This window comes from Apus apus, chromosome 3 (assembly GCF_020740795.1).
Source record: "Apus apus isolate bApuApu2 chromosome 3, bApuApu2.pri.cur, whole genome shotgun sequence".
In the NCBI taxonomy this organism is placed as follows: domain Eukaryota; kingdom Metazoa; phylum Chordata; class Aves; order Apodiformes; family Apodidae; genus Apus; species Apus apus.
In genome coordinates, this window is record NC_067284.1 from 110,687,589 (window position 1) to 110,708,817 (window position 21,229).

Sequence of the window (21,229 nt, forward strand, 5' to 3'; positions counted from 1 at the left end):
GAGTGGATAGGCACATAATACTCGGTGAGGTGATTTATTAACATTGAAATTGAGTTTATTTCTGCATTACTTAGTGCCTCTTATTAAAAAACAAGAAGTTGAAGTCAACCTAACTCTATCTGTGGGACTTTGAAAAGTACTGGTTTAACAATATTTTTGTCAAAGGCAGTTTTGATCAGTTCCATTCTTCATAATTTCTTGTCAGTTGTTATTAGCCACTTTTACCACTGAGTTCAGCAAGAACCAGATTAGAACAGGGCTGTATTTGCACACCTCAGCTCTTCTTTGTAAAACATTCACTGTTAGCCACATCAGGCACAGACCTGGAGAACACAGATATGAAGAAAACAGAAATTGTGGTGTTTTAGATTTCCAAGTAAAATCTTCACACCTGCTGCTGAATACCTGACAGTGATATGTTTTCAACTTGGAAAATTAGAATTGGGTTAAACAAGACTTAGCCAGAGCGATTTGACAAGTTGTCTTCTCTTTGCTTCAGAAGACAATGTATTTAATTGCCTGTGTTCTGTGTACTATGATTAGCGTGTTAAACTCTTGCATTGTATGGATTCTTATCAGCCCACTGTAGCTAGTGATCTCCCTTGGTATTTGTATAATGTCTTTGGGGCAAGAACAGTTCTCTAACATCCTTACCTGTTACTTAGAATGGTGGGGTTCCAGCTAAGTGCCTGTCTTTCAGCTGCATCAAAGTAGTAACTAGTTTTCTTACCCTTTCAGGCAATGCAGCTGGTGTCTCAGAGCCTAGGAATTCAGTTGCCTTGGTAAATTACAGAGCATTGTATCCATTTGAAGCAAGAAATCATGATGAGATGAGCTTTAATACTGGGGATGTAATTCAGGTAAGATTTGCCTTTGACATATAACCTGTAAAAACCCAACCCCACTTCCCCAGCCTTGAGACACACAAAGATCTGAAGTGTCAAAAGCGTTATTTTGATATATTGTCAGATTTACTCAAAATTTAAATTTGCATTTTTGTTTGGTTATTTTTTAACAGGTGAAAGTTAGGACTAGTTCATCTAAAATCTTTGTTTGGATCTTATCCATCCTAGAGGTGTTGAGAATCTGTTTAGAATGACAGTAGTCAACTCTAAGCATAAACTTTCTGAAACCAGTTTATCAGGAATGATGTAGTTGCTGCAGTTTGTTGGTCATGTGCAGGTTGGCTATTAAGTGTCTACTTGAAATACAAGTGTAGAAAATAGAGATATGAATGGCTGCATAAAATTACAAAATTATTAATAGCATTTCAGTTCAAATTACACACACAAGTTATTTAACAAGTAGATGTGAAAGGTTCTTCTGAATCTTAGCACTGTTTTCTAATGTGTTGTTAACATAGACTTCTGCCTCCTGTTGGGTGTTTTTTTGTAAATGCTCCCTCAGGCAGGGGAGCCTATATCTATAGTAGTTTATTCTGTGTCCATTCTTGTAGCACTTTTTCTGGATTTAGCTGCATATGCTGTCTGTGCTATTAGAGCAGGACCATGAGATTGGCAATATCTTCTGGCTTCTCAGCTGAAACCTGTGTTACTGTGTGTAATACCACTTTTGAAAGCATGTGCATTCAGGTGGACTTGTGAAAATTGATTTACAACTGTGGTAATAGAATTACTAAATATGTATTTAATATATAAGTGAATATGGTTCCTCCTCATGCAGACTGTAAGCAATAAGGGACAAATTACAAAGCAATGTGGTACAGTATATTAAACCACCAAAGTATTAGCCTTCAGTTTAACAGCATTAAATAATTTATTTGCATTGTCACACCAATGAAGCATGGAAGAGGGAACAAGGGAAACAGGTTTTGTTTTGACTTTCTTCTCTGATATAAATAACTGTGTCATTTAACTACTGATAACTTATTTTAGAAACAGGCTCAAAGCCACCTCCTCCTCTTACACCCCAAACCTCAACTAAGTTACCTAGCTGATAGTGTGTGATGCACTACTAATTTGTAGTTAATTTTGATGAATGTGCTAATTTGCAGCATAATGGAGGGTTCAGTGTTACTTGGTTGTGTAGGAAATAACCGATTTTTGGGGGCATGTTTTGGAGGCAGTCAGATGACACAGTTAATTATATCTGTAAGCAGAACTGCAGCAATTGTTGTCATGCCTGGCGAGGCTCCCCAGCTGCTGCCTCAGGACTGTGCATTTGGCAAAACACATGCACTGTAATTGTTGGCAACCCAGAGTGGCTCCAAGTGCAGTACATGATCCCCCATGTGCATGTTCAGGGCCCGTTTGAAGGGACATCATGTTTTTAAAGCCTGTCTCTACCTGAGTCCAAAAACAGTTGCATCATCACCCTGTTTCTTGAACGAGGCAAAATCAGCTGAATTTTGAAAGGGAAGCAAATGAAAATGTTGATCCTTGTATGAGTGCTGCTCACACTGTTCAGTTGAGAGTGCCCAGCAGGTGCTGACACACTGGATGCCCTGTTTGTTTCACTCTGCTAATTATTTTCTTTGTCTTTATCCTCCCATCCATAGGTTGATGAAAAAACTGTGGGAGAGCCTGGCTGGCTTTATGGCAGTTTTCAAGGACAGTTTGGTTGGTTTCCATGCAATTATGTAGAAAAATTACCAGATGGAGAAAAATCTTTATCTCCTAAGAAAGCCTTACTTCCTCCTACGGTATCATTATCTACTACCTCAGCTGCTTCAGAGTGAGTTTTCGTTATGTTTGTCTTAAAATTGCTTTTTCTAAATTTAGCTAATGGTCTACAACACACATCATGTGCTGTATAGATTCATTTGGTGTTTCTTTTTAAAACATAAATGCAGAAAACTTACTGAAAAACCGATGTGAAAGCCTTCATTTGGAAATTTGAAGTATTTGATAGTCTGCTTGGCATTGCAGAGAGTGTCTGTTTTCTCGATGCTATACACACACATGCAAAAAAAAAAAAGTGATTCTATTTAAATAGAAATTGTTGTATGTTAAATATGCCTGTTTTCAATTTGCAGACCACTTTCACCAAGTAAATCTGCAGAAGAATCTGATTACCAAAACATAGCTTTTTCTAGCCTGAATGTTAATACAGCATGGCAACAGAAGTCAGCTTTTACTCGCACTGTGTCCCCTGGATCTGTTTCACCCATTCATGGACAGGTACGTTGTGTGAGCCTGGAGAACTTGTGTTTTAGATTCATCTTAATGAAACTGATCTAAAGAAAAAACAAAACAAACCCGAACTCTAATACTGAGTGCTCTAAACAGGCTAGAGGATAAAGAATCTAGTCTGGATGTTCCACTAGTGTGCATTGACGCAATTCCATATGTTTCCAGGGACTACTCAGCAAGAAGACTCATGCAGGATGTTTCATAATTCTAAAATAATTTTCACCTGTAATTAGACTTACAAGACATTTCTAAGAAATAAGAAGCAGAGTTGAGAGATTGTTCCTCAATGAACAGCTTGCACACATCAATGTAAAAATTAATACTTAGCCACCCCTCAGGAATGAAGTTGCTTATACTTCACTAGAAGATACATCAGTGTTTCTGTTTGTCTTTAATATATGCAAGAGTTTGGGGTTGTGTGGTCGATCAGCATCTCCACTTCTGTCTTTACAGGGGCAGCCTGTTGAGAACTTAAAAGCACAAGCACTTTGCTCTTGGACTGCAAAAAAAGATAACCACTTGAATTTTTCAAAAAATGATATCATTACTGTCCTGGAGCAGCAGGAAAACTGGTGGTTTGGGGAGGTACATGGAGGAAGGGGCTGGTTTCCAAAGTCGTATGTAAAACTCTTACCTGGGAGTGAAATGAAGAAAGAGGAGTAAGTGCTGCTTTTTTTTGTTCTTTTATTTAACAACTTATAATAGGTGGTTTAGAGTGCAAAATTCTTGCAGTGCTTTAAAGGGCAGGATATAAATCCCATTTATAATTGACACCATGCTGTTTCAGGCTTTTGCTATTTCATTCTGGCAAGCCAAGTGATGTTGGGCTCACTGCTGTGTAAACAGACAGTCTTCCAAGGCTGAGTGCTTTGAAAACTCGGTGGTGTTTGATTATTCATCGAGTGCCAGACTTTGTTTTGGTTCATTACCGAGTCGGCTCTCCTGCGGTGGAGTTGTGTTCTGCCTCTGAAGGTGCCAGCTTCTAAGGGACCTACAAATAATTGGAAGCTCCTAAGGCACAGCATGTGCAGAAACAGTGTATTTTGCTTAATTGAAAAGATAATTATGTCTGTTCTGATGCTGTTCAGGTAATAATTCAAAGCTGGGTCACTGCTGGGATGGCTGCACCACTGTGTGTGAATTGCTCTTTTCATGCAGTATGATAAAAGTTCTTAGCAACTCTCCAGAATGAGAGAGTTTAGACAAATCTTTAATTTGTACTTCCTTTGCATAGCATAATTTGCTAATATATCTTCTTGTCTTTTGCCACATTACTTTTTTTAATTGATGTGCTCTTGGATGCCATTCTTACCTTAAATATCAGTGATACCTGTCACTGTTTGACAGGGAAGTCTTTGCAATTAATTCAGAGGCAATACCAACTTTGACATAACCAAAGTGAGCTTAATCTCATCCTAATAAAGGGATTTGTTCTTGATCAGCCTTTCAGCTACTCAAACATTTTTTTCTTTCTGCAGACCAGAAGCTATTTATGCAGCTGTAAACAAAAAGCCTAACACACAGTCTTACACAGCAGCAGAGGGTAAGACAGCATGAAATATGCCACTTGATGATGCAGTTTGTGTTTTAGTTTTTAAGTCTTTTGCTTGAGCATTAGTGTTTTCTTTCAGAAAATTTAAATATACCCATGAGCCAAGTTCTCTTCCTGCTCTTCTCCACTGTATTATGCTATACTGTAGAGACATGAGTCTCCTGAGTGTGGATCATTGTCTTTTAATCAGTAAGGAGTAAATAAAATAAATATTACTGGAGAAAAATTTGTGGCAAGCACTTGCTAAGCCTCTTAATCTATTGTGTTTCCATGCTTCCACAATTACATTTTAATTCCACTTATGTTTTTAGTTTTTGCTGTGTTAATCAGAATAGGTTTAATCAGGTTTAGGTGTGGAATATCCATGCTTGCTGTGAAACACAGAGGTAAGGTGGAATGCTTAATGCAGGAGATGAGTTTCCAAGCTGTGGTCTACAGGCCTTTGCTGATCTGCAGGATGATCATAGGGCAGTAACTCCCTGTGCCAAATTCCTCTATCTGTAGAAAATTGTGTACCCATAATTCAGAGCTGTAAGCTTGAGGAGAGTTGTGATTGCAACCAAACAAGTAGGTAGGTTGATTCGTAGACTTGTGAAGACATGATCCATGTTATGAGCACACTGATGAACTCTGATATCAAAGATACCTTTACTTGCACCTGAGGTATTTTTACCCTCCTGTCTGAAACTGTTGTCTCCTTCTTTCCATGTGCTGTTTGCACAGAGTATGTTGCACTCTATTCATATTCAAGCTCTGAGCCTGGTGACTTGACTTTCACGGAAGGTGAGGAAATCCTAGTGACCCAAAAGGAAGGGGAATGGTGGACTGGGAGCATTGATGGCAGAACTGGAATCTTCCCTTCCAATTATGTCAGACCAAAGGATCAAGAAGTGAGTTCATATTCTGAGCATTAACGAACGATGCTTTCTCCCAATTCCCTTGCATTACTGGTATTGATATCTAGCTCTTGGGTTGTGATTTTAAGCAGAGGTTCATGTCCCTGACAGAAGAAAAAAGCATATGTAGCCTGAGTGCTAAATTGGTGCTCTAGCCACAGTGTCACACTGTCTTTCTCCCCCTACAGGATGGTATTTTGTTAAATACAGGCTCAGAATTAAAATCTCCACATGCTTTTCTGTGCACATGCTTGAAGCTGATGTAAGCTCTGCTGGCTTTATTGCACATTAACAAATGATTGTTGTGTCTTTGTAGGTTTCTAGTAATGCTGGCAAAACTGGAACAATAAATAAGAAACCCGGTAAGTGTGTGACAGCTTTTTAACTTTAAGGACTGCTTCTTAAGTGACAGTGAGTGTTTAGGTTCATTGCAGTGTTTTAATGCTGGCTACTGTGCTTAGCTGCAAGATACATGCCAGAATAATTCTGTGGGTGTAGCTCTTACTGTAATGAAAAAATAACAAATGCAACTAATATATTATCTTTTCAGAAATTGCTCAGGTTACTACTGCTTATGCTGCATCAGGAACTGAACAGCTCAGTCTTGCTCCGGGACAGCTAATACTTATTCTGAAGAAAAATGCTAGTGGATGGTGGCAAGGAGAGTTGCAGGTAGTTACTGAAGGAGAAATAATAATTGTGACTTCATGAATGGCCAGGAGGTGATCTGGGGTTGAATTTGAGAAAACTACTAAGTATAGTATTCTAAAAGCTGGGTAGAAAGTTATTTTTATCTTGTGTACTTATCTTGGGGCAAAAAAGATTTTAATTAAATCTTGGGTTGCTGGAGTTTTTTGGGTTTGTTTGTTTTGGTTGGGGAGGTTTGGTCATGGAAAATGGTAAAACTGTCAATTAACATGCATGGGAGGAGGAAGAAGGAAGTTGGCAGTTAATAAATGGGTTAGGATTTAGTAGGCAAAACATAAAATTGTAAAATTATTCTAAGGAAATCAGAGTTGGAAGCTAGTTTATTGTGAAGGGTGGTGTTGCCACTTTTTTCCTTTCCCCACCTAGTGATGAATTTATAGTCCCAAGGGTTGAAGGTCCTGTTATATGGCCTTCTTCTTAATTGTAGTTAACATTTTGCCTTTTGGAGCCTCATGGATCTTGTCCATAACAGCCTTCATCTTTGCAACCAATGCAAAAAGTTACATCATGACCTTATGTCTGTCTTACCCTTTTCTTTAGCTGAATTTTAGCTGACTCTGCAGAGTTAGCCTGAATTTAAACATGTTGCTTCCAATACTGAGTGCTCTTTTCAATACTGGGATTTAACAGCACAATAGAAAGTTACATCCTCTTAATATTGTTTAATTGGCCTTTCCCAAGTTATTCTGCAACTGCACACACTCTGTTCTGAGTAAATACTCTTGTTAACATCTATCTTTCCTCTCCACCAGTTAGTACAGGACTGATGTAACTATTCAGCATCTGTTTTTAAAACCAGCCTGTTTTACAGATACAGGAAGAGAGATCACAGTGAGGAAGCTGAGAAACTGCTGCACTGAGTTTCTTGGAATTAATAGCAGTGGAGAATTTATCCAGAGTGTGTGCAAAAAATAAATACAGAAAACAATGAATAGTTGCTGATTCAGGAAGAAGCCATACAGAATTTAAAACAAAAATGGAAGTGAGGGAAGGGAAACTATGAAACTCTGAATTCTTGCTAGTTTGTATTTTTTTTTTTTTTTGTAGTAGAGCTCACTCACACTTCAGGTTTCTAAAATCTATCTTGACTTTTACATGCAGACCTTTTTGTGTACTCTGAAGTGTGTTTGTTCTTTCACTGTGCACAGAGATCATCTTACCCATGGGACTGAAAAAGCAAAGAATAAAAAAATGAGGAAAATCTTTTCAAACTCTCTCACGCTGTACTCGGTGGGAAGTGTTATAAAATACTTAAGCCAAGATACCTCTGTTCTGGGCATCTCATCAGAGACTCCTGATAAGATGCATAAGTGGAGTGTTTGTAGGGTGAAATTTCAGCCCTACAATTAGATTGTGCTCTGAAATAAGTAGTTGCAATTGAAAATTTTGGATTAACGTATTTTCCAGAGCACATAAGGGTGCAGCTTTATTTTAGTTGGGTTGTTTTATCCTTTAGCCAATTTTTTTCCTCTTGAGATATATTCAGTTTTTAGTTGGTGTTTGGAATCCTGACATCTTTTCTTTTGTTGGCAAAACTGTTAATGGATTTGTTGCCTTTTTTCTGTTCTGTAGACTATATTTTTTTCTTAATTGTGTAATAACCATTTTAAACACTTACAGGCAAGAGGGAGAAAGAGACAGAAAGGATGGTTCCCTGCCAGCCATGTGAAATTACTGGGTCCAAGCAGTGAAAGAACCACATCTGCTGCTCCCTCAGGTGAAAGAAAAATTCCTTGATATTTCATTTAGAGGATTTATGTAACTGCTTCAGTTGTTCAGATACTGGTCTGAATGACATAACTTTTAATATTACGTTATTATGTAAACCCTTAGTCAGAATCTGGGTCTTTTGATAGATGTGTCCATTCAGCCTTAAACCAAGAAAGGTAAATTCCACAATTTATTAATCAAAACAGTTCTTCAGAGGGTCCCTCCCTAGCATATACTTTTCTCTACGTACCATACAACAGAAAGTCTCAGTCCTACAAGCATGTTTATATCTGGAAATCTCTAAGGATCAGCAGTCCAGCCTCTGTGGCAAGAGCTTTTATAATTTTGCTGAATTCACTGAAGACCCACACTTCTCATTTGGGAACCCCATGTTTCCAAATGCTAGGAAAATCTTGCAGAAAACTAGCACCTTGGAATTACGTGCATTGCTCCTGATGAGGAGCAGCAAATTTCCACTAGATTTTTCCATTTGAAATGGCTGGGCACACATGAGGTTATTTCAGAGAAGATGAGTTTAAGTTGTGCTTTTCTCCACAGCTACAGTTTGCTCATACACCAGCTTGCTGGGTATTACTGGGCAAAACTTCCCTTTGAGTAAACCAGCAGGTGACAATTAGCCAACACACATTTCCTCTTACTTTATCATGTTTTTCTCACAATTATCAGCTACAAGATAATCAAATTCACTTTCTTTTCCAAGCCAGTAAAAGAGATAGAAGCACACTTGATAATCAAATATTTAGAAGGTCAATAGTTGCTATACTAATTGAATGTGTTTTCTATGTAAGAAGATAAATACATGATGTGGAAATAAAGATTTCTGTCTGGCCCAATTAAAAAAAACAAAAGAAAAGGGAGGACAGTCCCATATCAAGATAAGATCATGTGACATTTTTCTTATGTAACAGTGTATGTGAAATTGTTGTTTCTTTCCTGTGGTCGTGTAAAACAGTCAACAAAGAGTCTTAATGCTTGTGTAAGTGTTGTGCTGTGTTTGTTTGTTCTCTCCAGTGTGCCAGGTGATAGCGATGTACGATTACCTGGCCAACAATGAGGATGAGCTCAGTTTCTCCAAGGGGCAGCTTATCAATGTCTTGAACAAAGATGATGCTGACTGGTGGCAAGGAGAAATTGGAGGTGTTACAGGGCTCTTCCCCTCCAACTACGTGAAGATGACCACGGATTCTGATCCAAGTCAGCAGTGTAAGCCACTTTTGTTTGTTACTAATTTTGTTACATTATTTCAAAGGTATGTTTCTGTTCTGCTTTGGAATTCAAGAGTTCCAGGCATCAGCTGAATTCATTGGGGCTTTAAATACTCTTCTCTTTAAATACTTTAGTAAAGTACTAAGTACTTCAAATACTTTTCAGTTTAACCTACAAAGAGCCAGCATGTTACCAGCCACATTGTGTGTAACAGTAAGAGTGCTAGCTCTTATTCTTTGGTGAGCTAAAAATACTAGATTTAGTAGGTGTTCCCCTGTCATTTAAGATGTTGATGTTTGATGGCTAACACAGTCTGGGACTCAGTGCAGGCATACTGTGCTCAATTTTAGAACTAGCTTGAGTCTAGGAAGTACAAAAAAGTGACTGTTGTAAGTTAAAGGTGATTACGCTTAAACTATTTCTCAAATCAGTAAAACAACCACAGGTTAGGAAGGAAGGTTCTGGCATTGGCAATTCATCTAGCCTATGGTAAATACACGTGTCCTAGCCCCTAATGATCCTGCTTTCATCCAGTTCTGAGAAACAAGATCTATATCAAAACATACATTAAGCTGAAAAGCAGCAGCAGCAGACTGGGAACTGAATGCTGGAATATATATATCTGATGGTCAAAAATTTCTCTGCCTTTTTTGCACATGAACACAGTAGAGGTTTCTGGTCCACTGACACACACACCAGGTTTTTTGTGACCTCTCTCCCCAGAGAAAGTTACCACCACTTCTACTCCCTCCACTTCTCATCCTGGGCCACTGTGATTAAACCAGCTTTTATATCAACCCATGATACCAGTGGGTTTGGGAACACATCCTAATTTAAAAGTTGCTCCTTTTACAAAACTAGTCTTGTCCCTTCACTTATTTTCTTCCCTAGGCATCATTTGTAGGTTCCTCAGTATAAAGATACACATCCAGAAGTCTGGTTGAGGTTGCCTCTTACTTGCCTATAGCTAGACTGTAGGGCCAGTGTGCACTCCAGCTGGGATCAACGTTGTTGCTTTGTTTCAGGAGAATTCAGAAACCTGGTAATGAGGGTACAGCTTGGATTGGAGAGCTGAACTATTTACCCTGGGTAGCTTTTCATGGTACCAGGACAAATTACACTATTCACCCTTCTGGTTTTCTTTTAAGCTAAATTACATCTGGTATTACATTTTTAGGAACCCATTGACTATTTTATTTTAAATAATTGTTTTTTTAAATGGCTCTGGCCAATGTGGCTGTGATGTCAAAATCCTGCAGTTAGCTTGTACCTAATGTTCTTTCAATTACACATCTCTGAATCATTAAAATGATGCCTTGAGTGTTTTGGGATTTTATTTACATAGAGACAAAAATCTCAGTTTTGACAAAGTAGCACAGGCTAAATCCAGATGGGCTAAAAAACAAACAAACAAAACCACCAAAACCTTAGCCTCTAGAGCATACCCTGAAGTTCCTCATCTACATTTTTCTTGAATACCTCCAAGGATGGTGACTCCACCACCAATTTAAATTCTCTGAGTATTTCAACTAAGCTAGCTTATATATCATTTTTGTGCTGGGCTTTGCCACACTTTTGTGATATAAAAACATTTGCATCTGGAAACTTCAGGTAGAATCGTGCTTAAAATCCAGGGCCTGCTCAAAAGCAGCACAGCTTGTTAGCTCAAGCACAGCACTGTGCAAATACTGTTACACAGACTTCAGCTGCTTTCATATGGTGTGAAGTCTGAGCTGGTAAGTTGTGTTAGCAGTAAGCTGGTGCTGTACTATTCTTCTGAAACCAGAGGAATACTTAAAAATGTACTGGTTGAACTTTCAAAGGATTTTCTTCAGATATTTTTTGCTCTCATTTAATATAATGCAGAACTATCTCTAGTATTCTTGAGAAATCATTAGGGAATTGTCCCATAGAAATGTTGATGTGGCCCTCTAGGGACCAGCTTGGAGATAAAGAATAATTTTAAAAATACATTGTTATATTTTAAAGACTTGTTAATCTGAGTATTGTAATGTTTCTGTTGAAGAAGAGCAGTTTCTCCCACTGTCTTTTCTAGACAGCCAAATGTAATGGTATTTGAAAAGGAGCAGGCAGATTTGACTTACTCTAATAGGTTTAAGCCTTAGGAAAATTCTATTTTTCCCTAAATTTAAACTCTGTTGTGTGGCCCACCTTCATACCCAGGCTTTGTACCCAGTCTTTCCTGGGCCTTGCTAGTTGTAGCTATAATGGCAGACTTCTCTGGTGAGCTTAGGTCAGTCAGATGTTTCTTCTCTTAGGCTGCTGAAATAGCTCTCTGGGCCTAATAGGCTGTGCTGACAAGCTCACTTTTCCTGTTGGTGTAGCTGCACATCCTGGCACAGGGTCTCTGCAAGAAAAAAAGCAGTCAGTTAAGGGTGTTACAGGTTTGTCAACAGGGCTCTGAAATACAGCTGAGTTCTGGTGGTTCCAGAACACAGAATATTTGAGAGTCGTGCTCTCAGTGACCTTAAGTGATGGTTGGATGGTTTTAAGGATATTTTAATAGCCCTTATTCTAATGTTTGCACAAAAGTCATCGTAAGGAATAAATAAAAGATGCAAGAGATTTCAAAATATAAATAGCTGTACATGGACAGTAAAGGAATACACAGAATCTCCTCATCTTCTGTTCTTTGTTCAGTGCTTGCCTAACCATTCAGGGTCAGATCTTTTGTGTAGGACATGTCTACCAGGTTGTCCTCCTCCTCTTCCCAAGGGGTATGTGAGGTCGAGCAGGCATGGTGCACTTCCCACTTTACAGTTATCCTGATGGCTTGGTCTGGAGATAATTTTGTCATTTCAACCAGTCGTCTTAGAAACTTGCTCACTCCTTATCTGTTCAGTGAGGTAACTTCTTTCAGTTTGCTCTCTTGTCCATGGGACCACTCTGAGCGTTGTCCTTATATTTTCTTTAGTTGAGATTTTCTCCCCTCACTTACCTCAGATGGAGGCAAGAGAGGTGCTCCAGCTACATCTGCACACTTGGTTGCTGGATGTCTTTTATAAACTATTGGAGATCTGTTCACCTCCCAGAGACATTCTTGCTGAGAGCTGGACAACTCGGCCAGGTAGACATACCTTCAGTACTCAGTGTGCAGAGGCCTCTAGTTATCTTACCTGAGGTATCTCAACTCCCTTTTTGAGGCTGCTCTTTCACAGAACGTTATACCAGTTCTTTCTGCTCTAATGTACATATAGTTATTGTTTCTGTTCACTGTTTGGTTTTTTCATAGCTCAGCATTGCTGCAGTTCCTCAGGCATCCGAGTCACTCCTTCAGATGCTTAGATGTGAACTCCAGGTAGTTCCCGTAGGCTGATAAGAACCTCCTTCCCCCATTTAAATCTGCAAGTGCAGTGGCAGAAGTTGGTTACACAGGGAATTAGATCCTCTCTCTGTAGGCTGTTCTTGACATGCATATGATGATGGTGTAAGTTTCCTTACCTACAAACTTGTTTTTACTAATACCACTTGATCTATCTAATTTTTTCCTCCCCAAACATTACTTGTAGATGTGTCATGTTAGATATGAGGCAAGTCCTGTCCTTTCAACAAGGATCTTTATTTCCGGAAGCTTTTATCCACAAACAAAATTCCCATCCACCACTGTCTAATGAATGAAGCTGACTGATTTTCAAGGGTGTTCATAGTGAAGAAACAACTTCTGAACAAGCTTGTGGCAGGTGTATTTCTGTCTATATATGGAGAACACATTTTGAAATTATCTAGTTATTGCCAAGTAACTTCTCTTTATGATTATGGAGTAAGTGTTGGTGGTATCAGTGGCTCTGAGGTGTTGCATATTGCAGGTCCACATTCATTTTTTAACGTGAAGATTAATTATTTCTTCTAGGATTTTACTCAATAGCTCTGGAATTTTACCCCTTTTACCAAGAATCAAATACAAAATCAACCCCTTAGTTCATGGTGACATAGTAATTGTGTATTTCTAAAACTATTTGGTGAATGTCAGTCAGGCTTGATAAAGTTTCCAGGTTGAAACCCTGGGGTCTGGAATAGTCTCCAGATTGCCCACAGAGTGTGTGCAGCTGCAGTCCACACCATACATCTGCCTTTAACCTGACTTGGCAGTGCCTCTTCTGGACCATGCAGAGCTTGGTTTTTGATGGGAATACTGAGTGATGTGGTATGTCCTACTTCATGGACATGTATTACTAGAGGTGAGGTTTCATTTCTTTTCAGGCTTTGAGCAGAGTTGAACAGGTTAATTCATAGAATGATAGAGTGGTTAAGGTTAGAAGGGACCTTAAAGATCATCACGTTCCAACCTCCCTGCATGAGCAGGGACACCTCACACTAATTTTAATGTGCCACTATGAATAAATGACATTAAGGTTTTTCTTCACAATTTTGCTTTTTATCTGAATTTGAGTGTCTCGTTACAAGTTTCTCAGGAGAAATCCTAGCTTTGTTGAAATCCCAGGAAATTTTGCCATTGCTCTTAAAAAAACCCTAGGACTTAACCTTGTGTTGTTGAGGCTACATAACAGAAGTCTTCTTGGGAAGAAGCTCTTCTTCAGGGTAATCAGCTGTGAGTGTTTTTCAAAGTCAGTGCTGGCTGGTTGCAAGTACTTAAAACTGTGTGTGTTTATAAATATGAAATTGCAAGAGTAGAAGCTCATGATGTTTGTTTTCAGAAAGCTGGATGTTAGTCGTTCCTTTCAGACCTTTATGGTGTTGTTCTGTCTTTGTCCATAGAACTCATATGTTTCACTCTTCAAATTTATGTTCATTTTATCCTTCTTTTTTTTGTTTGTTTTGTTTTTTTTAGGACCCAATGTTGTCTTCCAGTGTGAAAGCACCTCAGAGACCCACTATCCAAGTTTGACTGTAGCGTGGAGGCAGGGTGGCAGCCCTGCTCACATGTCTCTGACACAATCCTTTTGCTGCGTTTGAACGTTAGATCCAGTCAAGAAATTAGGTTTTTGTGGCTTTTCTTATGATCTACAGTTACAGTTGATTTGTAAAAGCAGAAAGGATAGTGGGTCTTTGTGTGGCTTTCACTGCTGTTCATTCTTGTTTCCTTTAGTATTTTTCTTTGGTCTTGATAATGGTAGATCATTAGCATGCATATCAAGTTATCGTTTGCATGGTGGGATTGCAGACACACAAAGACCCACTATTTGCACAGTTTATCTGAGCTGTTTTGAATGGGCAGTTGTGTTCTTTTCATGTTGTAATGTACATACTTTGCAGAATTAAAATGTTTGCTGATTAGTGTTCTAATGGAATTTGATTTCATCTCTCACATATTGAGCTTTTAAAATTGGCAGCCTATGAGGCTCATCCAGAAAATAAACCCTACCTGTCTCTGCTGCTGATAGTCACTGTGATTAAAAAAATTCTACAAGATCTAAGATTTAGATCTGGTGCAGTCCATCCAGCCTTTTAATACCCTTTTTAATTGGGGAAAGAACTATTAAGCGTAGAGTGGAGGGTATTTTAATATTTTTCTTCCTTCCCAGTAGTACTATAGGAGGAATTCAGGTTGGCTTGGGTCAGTATGTCCTATCCCTAAACAGCCTCCTTCCTCCAAATACCTTATTCCAATAATTCATATTTGCTTTCAGTTTTAGCAAACACTGGTTACTGCAGTAAGTGCTTATACAGCCTCTGTGCTACTAGATCCTGTCCCTGCCCCTTTTTTCATGAAGTGGTTTATGGTACTGAATAGTGTGGTTTTTCTGGCTATGGGCTGCAGTGACTTAAGTACTATCTGAAAGCTGCTGCTCTAAATAATTTAGCAGCCTAATAAAGAGGTTACCTCAATAAAGAGATGTTGCTAGAAAAGAAACACTAACAGGCACCTGGAGCTGAAGGCAGCGCATTTGGGTTTAAAAAAGGAACTATCCTCCTCAGCTCAAAAGTGGTCCTTAAAGGCACAGCTATGACTTGTCAGCAGTATGGTGCAGTAAAGGTGCCCACATTTTATTAGTTTGGAGGGAGGGACCAGGGCTTCAGGACCCCCCTTTAAATAAAAGGATTAACTTACTAGCAGACTACTTGGCTGATTAAATAGTTCTGTGCTCCTGTCCCAACAGGAGAGATCTAGTAGACATGGTACTTAATTTCGTTGGGTTTCCTGAACGTGATTATGAAACAGCAAAGGTCACTTATGCAATCAGAAATGTTTACAAAGCACTGCGTGTTTACTATATACATGTGTGTATATATCTGTATGAATGTTGTGAAGGTACTATCAGGAAAAGGTTGATCCAATTGCAGAGATTTAAAAGCCTTTCTCCAAAGTCGCTATAGAAAGAGTGGAATGTCACGTATTTAATATACTTGATATAATGTATATTTGCCCTTTAGTTCAGAGAGATATCTTTTGTGCAATATGGACTGCAGCAATGTGCCTACATAAAAGTACAAATGGATTTTTAATCTGGATGTATTTTGTCTAAGCCCAGTATTTTGTTACAGAATGAAATCGTGTTATTGTAGGCAAATAATGTGCTAGGTAATTCCTCAAGTATTCTAGCTCTCTTGATTTCCTTATGAAACTACAGGTTAAGTATTTCTACTAAAATATGCTAATCACCCTGAATTGCCTTCTCTGAATTTCTGGCTTTGAAAGCCTCTCTAATATAGGCTGAAGTGTGTTGAAGTGTGTTGTGCTACACCAGTGGCATCCAGCAGTCACTTACTGTAGTCTAATAATTAGGTGATCTTATAAACTACTCCATTTGAAAAAGGCACCGTTGACCTGTGGCATTTGAGCCAAACTGGCTTCTCAATGTTCAGTGACAGTTTTCCTAGAATGCCAAATTGCTACTAATTGTCTTCGAAAAATCAAAACCAACTGCACCTCCTATCTGGGATGTTCTGGAAACAGTTACATGGCATTTTCCAAAAACAACTGTCATTCTACCCATTTTGTAACTGATACAATTAGAGATTTGGGTAGTATTAGGTAAAGTTTCACACAAGTAGCCCTGTTCTTGCATGTGTAGACTTGAGCATTGATAATTACTGAAACAGCTGCCCCTCTGTTTGAACTGATGAGTATGGAAATGAAGCATTTGGGGCTTTCACTGCTACCTTGTCATGTTTCAGTATTACCTGAGTATGCTCTAACTGCAATAACAAAGACAGTAATAATAACAATACACCTTAATAATGCAGATTGAGACATATTCCCTGCCTTCAGTATTTATCTCTACTGCAAAAGTCTGCCTAACACAGCTGAAGCACAATCACCTGAGAGCTCTGCTCTCCTTCACACACTGGTGTGAGAGACTTGCATACAGACATCAGTGATCATTGACAGGAAATACTATGCCAAGGATGTATTTAAGGCCAGACCATTATAAAACTATCTTCTGTATCAATGAAGCAGTGTAGCTAACAGAAGCTGGGTTTACATGAGACTTTTCCTTTCAAAAATGTTACTTTTTCTCTGGTTGTGTGTAATCTACTGCTCTCTAGGTGATAGAAATCCAGAGTTGAGTTCAGCTGTCGTCCCAGGCAGCCCAGTAAAACTAGCATTGAAATGTTCATCCTTTATTTGGCTGAAGCAGGTTGGCTTTGGAACTAAGGACAAGGTGGAAACTAGAGTTATTTGTTGGAACTGGTGGTCCCAAGTCAAGAGGTGAGAGTCTAAATGTTGCTCAGAGCCACAGTAAAAGCTGAAGCCAACCAGAAAAGCAAAATACCATGTTGCCTGCAGTGTAAGACTTGCTTAATACTGTTTCCTTTGGGGCAGCAGAGAATAGTGTGTAACGGGGGTGAGAGTGCAAACGATGCTGTACGTGCACAAGAACAGGTACTGAAACACTTCCTAATTTTGTAACTGCCTCCTTTGCATAATGGATGAGCAACCTCCAAAAAGTGTAGTTTACAAAAGCTTAGCCTGCAGAGCTGAGTTCCTGATCCAGCAGGAAAGTCTTGTGCCACCACCAAGACCTGGTTGCAGGGCTGGGCTGTGTGAGCAGTCAGTGATGGGGAAGGGCTATGAAATCACACAAAATGCTGTCAAAATGTCACTGCCATCCATGGTACAGTTAGGAGTGCAGAAGGCATAAAGCTCCATCAAATGAAATGTCTCCTACCAGTCACTGAACATTTATGCCACCTCGATGCTTTGCCAGATTGTATCCCTGTGTGGTTTTCTTGAGTCGAGTTGGAAGCACCTGTAAATAAGTCTGCTCGTAGGAATGCTGACAGACCTTGGCCTGCAGTAGTGTTGGAAGCTGCTGCAGGGTCATGCTACTTTCATGTAATGAAGTAAATAAAACTGCTACATAATGGTGTGTGCTGCCTTAAAATCTCTTCTGTTGTTCTTTTCAAGCTAGAGTGTTAATGTTTGGGGTTGATTGTTAAGACATGCAAATGCAGGCGATGCTTAGCATGAGGCAATTGTTCATCTTTGTTTTTAAACAAAGTTGTAAGATAACTATGCAAATTTACTTTATTAAAGGGACACATAAAAGGATCTAGTTTGTCTCTTGTGGTTTTTTTGTCCAGCTGGGGAGGATTTTTTCCCATTTGAATAGCTTGCTATGCATTATGTTACCTGGCTGGCTGATGGAGCGACTTGATTTTGCTTTTTGATGCTTGAAATTTGAATAATAAATTCCTTCTGTTGTTGCTGAGAGAGTATGCTGCATGTACGGATTAGGGGAGATTGGATAGAGGCTGGTTTTGTTTTTCCCAACTAACCTTTCCACAGGTTTCTTGGATTAGCTCCTTTCCTGGGTTTCAGCAGGCACAGAGGCTGCTATCAACTACAGGCAGTGACAGGAGTACATTGCAAATAAATTAGCTTGATGTGTGCCAGCAGAGATTGCCAAAAGGCCGTGGGTGATGTCCTGTGGTGCCATCAGTCTGCTCTCTGGCTGTCCTAAAGGGACTGTTGTAATGCCAGCCCATGGTACTTGAGGTGAGACTTAGTCTTTCTGTGGTAGCCTAGGAAAACAGGCAGGCTAGGGCAGACAACAAAACCTAACCCTTATCTGATTTTTCCAGCCATATCAATGTGCTTGAATGAAAAACAAAACACAAAAATACACACACATCCCCCCAAAAACCCCACAACCCTAAGCAAACTAGGCTTTTTTCCTTGCAAGTGCAACTTACTTATGCCACCTCTAACCCTCAGTAGTCTTCACTGCTGACCCAAAGCAGTGATGCCTCTGGTATAGATAGATCCTTCAGGACAAGTGCCTGGGCTCATGTTTGAGGTTTGAGATGTCTTCCCAAAGCTGTCATTTTTAATGTGTTTTTTACATGTTTACTGAGTGGGGAAGTTTGTTAGGAAAGGGGACAAAGCATTTGGTGCCCAAGCAGATCTGGGTGTCTTTGAAAGCCTTTTATCCATTTGGGGTTTTACCTCTGTTCTCTGGAATTGGCTTTTAAGTGAAGAATTCTAATTAACTTTATTTAACAAAGAAAAAAGTGAAAGTTTTTTGAAATGGCAACAGGTCTCATTCATCTTTCTGTCATGGGAGGATTTCTTTAGGAAGTGTCATTCTTCCCTTTGAACTTACTCAAATCTAAATATGTCAGTAGTTGGAAAGGTTTTCTCCCCAAGCCCCCCATGATTTTCAGGCATTTGAATCTCCTGCAGAGCAGAACATCTTTTGGCTCTGAAACTCAGAAGTTTTTTCATGGAAGGGAAAGTTAAGCTAGGAGGAGGAAGATATTTCTTGTTCAGGTATATTTGGAGAGGGAAGTATAATTTGAAGCACAACTTTAGAGACTGGGATTTCCTGTTATTCCAACTTGTTTTGCTCTGCCGCTGCCAGACAGCTGCTTCCTCAGCTTGGGGAGCAGGATTTGTCATGAGAGGTAGCACAGTTGTAGTGGGCATCACCCTCTTGCTCTGCCCCACGTTTTGAAGGTACCAGACTTGCACCACTTGCTCTTTTAGACCTTGTTGCCTGCGGGGAGCTTGACAGATCCTGCCCCATGTTGTCTAACAGCCTGGCCTTCCCTTGCTCTCTGCAGAAGGGTGGGCTTCCCCTCCAAAGGTCATGTAAACCTCTTGGCTAGTCAGCAGAGGGAGGTGAGCCCTCAGCCTGGGCAGCTAAGATTCCTCTCTCTGGGCTCTCCCAAAAATCTCACTGCTTTTCTTCAGCTGTATGGGGAGCTTGGGATGAAGCTTCAAAAGACAGAAGCCAAACAACAGCTTTCTGCAGTCTTACTGCTTCCATGCACGTTCCTGGCTGCTAAACTAGCAGAGAACTACTGTTTTCTTTGTCCCCATCAGGATTTGTTTGCTGCCAGGGTGTGAGCTGGGAGTCAGATGAGTGCCAGAACTGATGCAAGGAAAGGAGGGAACAGGAGTGTGGGAGGAGAATGGGTAGAGATGCAGGTCCACCCTTTCTGTACCAGTGAGCCCATGAGTTGCTGTGACCTGTTGGGAAACACACTGGCAAATGCACTAGGTAGGTTGTTCTATTTTCAGTCTCGTTCATCTTTCTTCCTTTCAGATCCAAATGCCTGAGTTCATCCTCTAAAATCAGATCTGGGAATTATGTACTGTGTTTTTGTGCCAGTATCATCAGACACATCAAAATTTGGGATGTTTTCAATTGTGCTTATTTAGATATAAAGTAGCACTCATCCTTTCACCCCAAAAGCTGACAGTCCAAATACAAAGTTAGTGCAGGAGCATTTTAACTGCATTTTTGTCTCTGATAATGAGCTTATAAACTCAGGTCTATTTTAGGTGCATTAAAAAAGTCCTGTTTTCCTTCCACTGTTTGCTTCAGCTTTCCTAGGCAGCATGAGACAGACACAATTCTGAGTGTGTGGGTTGTTCTAACAGCTGTGATAGAAGCAAACAGCAACAGGAGCTTCAGTCCCTCCCTGCTCTTCTTTGCAAGAGTGTCCCTTGCAGTAGAAAGAACCACATGGTCAAAGCTGAGGCTTCCCAGTCTGGACAAATAAAGTCTGGTTACGGTGCAAGACCTTGATTATCCTAAAATTGCATGGTTTAGGAACCAGCTGGGCTTAAACTCAGTGTTGTACAGACTAGAGTGATGCTGGAATCCAGAAGTAGCACACGTCGGCCAGCGTCCATCTTGACAGACTGAGATACCCAACTTCACAGGAATCACTTTGATCTGTAACTTTACTCCTTTTTCTCATATAATTTTGGCCTGACTGTAACTTTGGGAATAAAGAAGCACAGGAGCAGAATTCTGCACAATCAAAAGAGCTGCAGTCCCAGACCTCTTCATAAAAAGTGGCGTTTTTTCAAATCTTGTCAGAAAGCCTAAGATCTGCGATCCTCCTTAGGGGTACAACACAGAAGTGAAAAGTCCTGATCTAGCTATTCCCTTTACTGTTCTACTTCTTTGTGTTGTTCAAAGGGTTTCCCTGTTAAAATACCTGGAATGGTATCATAAAACCTCATTTGACAAGAGTTTCTCTTTTGCTGAAGGTCGCTCTTCCTTCAGAGCAGCTCGATGCCTGTCTAGCAGGAAGGGCACAGCCCCGTGAGCTTCACTGTCACATCAAGTTTAGCCAAATGTTCAGTGTTTCTTGTTTCTCAACCCTCCCACCCCCCGATTTATTGTTAACTCATCTTCATTTCATTATTTAGAGCAGCCTTCCCATGAACAGATCTATACACATTGGCCGTGGATAGACTGCAGTCACATTCTATTGTCCTAGATGTGCTAGGGTGACGAGGGGGACGCAGCCCTGCGTGGCGTGGGCCACGCTGCCTTTCATCACACCTGTAAGCTTTCAAAAAGGACCATTCCTCTAGAAATGCTGGATCGAAACGAGTCCCTGCAACATCCTTTCTGCTATCCTGCAAAATCCCCAGTGCACGTTGTGTTAAAATCTGATGCCATCACATCAAGGGATGGATGTATGTTCTCAAACGCTCTGTCATTGTTTCTTATTTCCCCCCACCCTGCTACTTCACAGTCCTCTCCTCACAGAGGGGTCAGGGTGTGACTTCCTGTGCTCTCCCCTTTACCCTTCTA

The 21,229-nt window shown here is 39.9% G+C and overlaps 1 protein-coding gene across 7 annotated transcripts in view; it reads left to right on the forward strand.

Moving 5' to 3' along the window:
• Positions 1 to 21,229, forward strand: part of ITSN2 (intersectin 2) — an 83,323-nt gene that overhangs the window by 51,522 nt on the left and 10,572 nt on the right. For 6 of the 7 annotated variants that reach the window (XM_051613642.1, XM_051613640.1, XM_051613644.1 and 3 more), the window contains 10 exons: positions 739 to 860; positions 2,519 to 2,694; positions 2,996 to 3,140; positions 3,606 to 3,811; positions 4,631 to 4,695; positions 5,428 to 5,594; positions 5,917 to 5,962; positions 6,151 to 6,272; positions 7,929 to 8,025; positions 9,051 to 9,242. In XM_051613642.1, the coding sequence (XP_051469602.1) occupies positions 739 to 860; positions 2,519 to 2,694; positions 2,996 to 3,140; positions 3,606 to 3,811; positions 4,631 to 4,695; positions 5,428 to 5,594; positions 5,917 to 5,962; positions 6,151 to 6,272; positions 7,929 to 8,025; positions 9,051 to 9,242 (1,338 nt within the window). Of the gene's footprint in view, positions 1 to 738; positions 861 to 2,518; positions 2,695 to 2,995; positions 3,141 to 3,605; positions 3,812 to 4,630; positions 4,696 to 5,427; positions 5,595 to 5,916; positions 5,963 to 6,150; positions 6,273 to 7,928; positions 8,026 to 9,050; positions 9,243 to 14,055; positions 17,722 to 21,229 lie in introns of those variants that run through there. The other variant, XM_051613646.1, reaches the window with a different exon arrangement.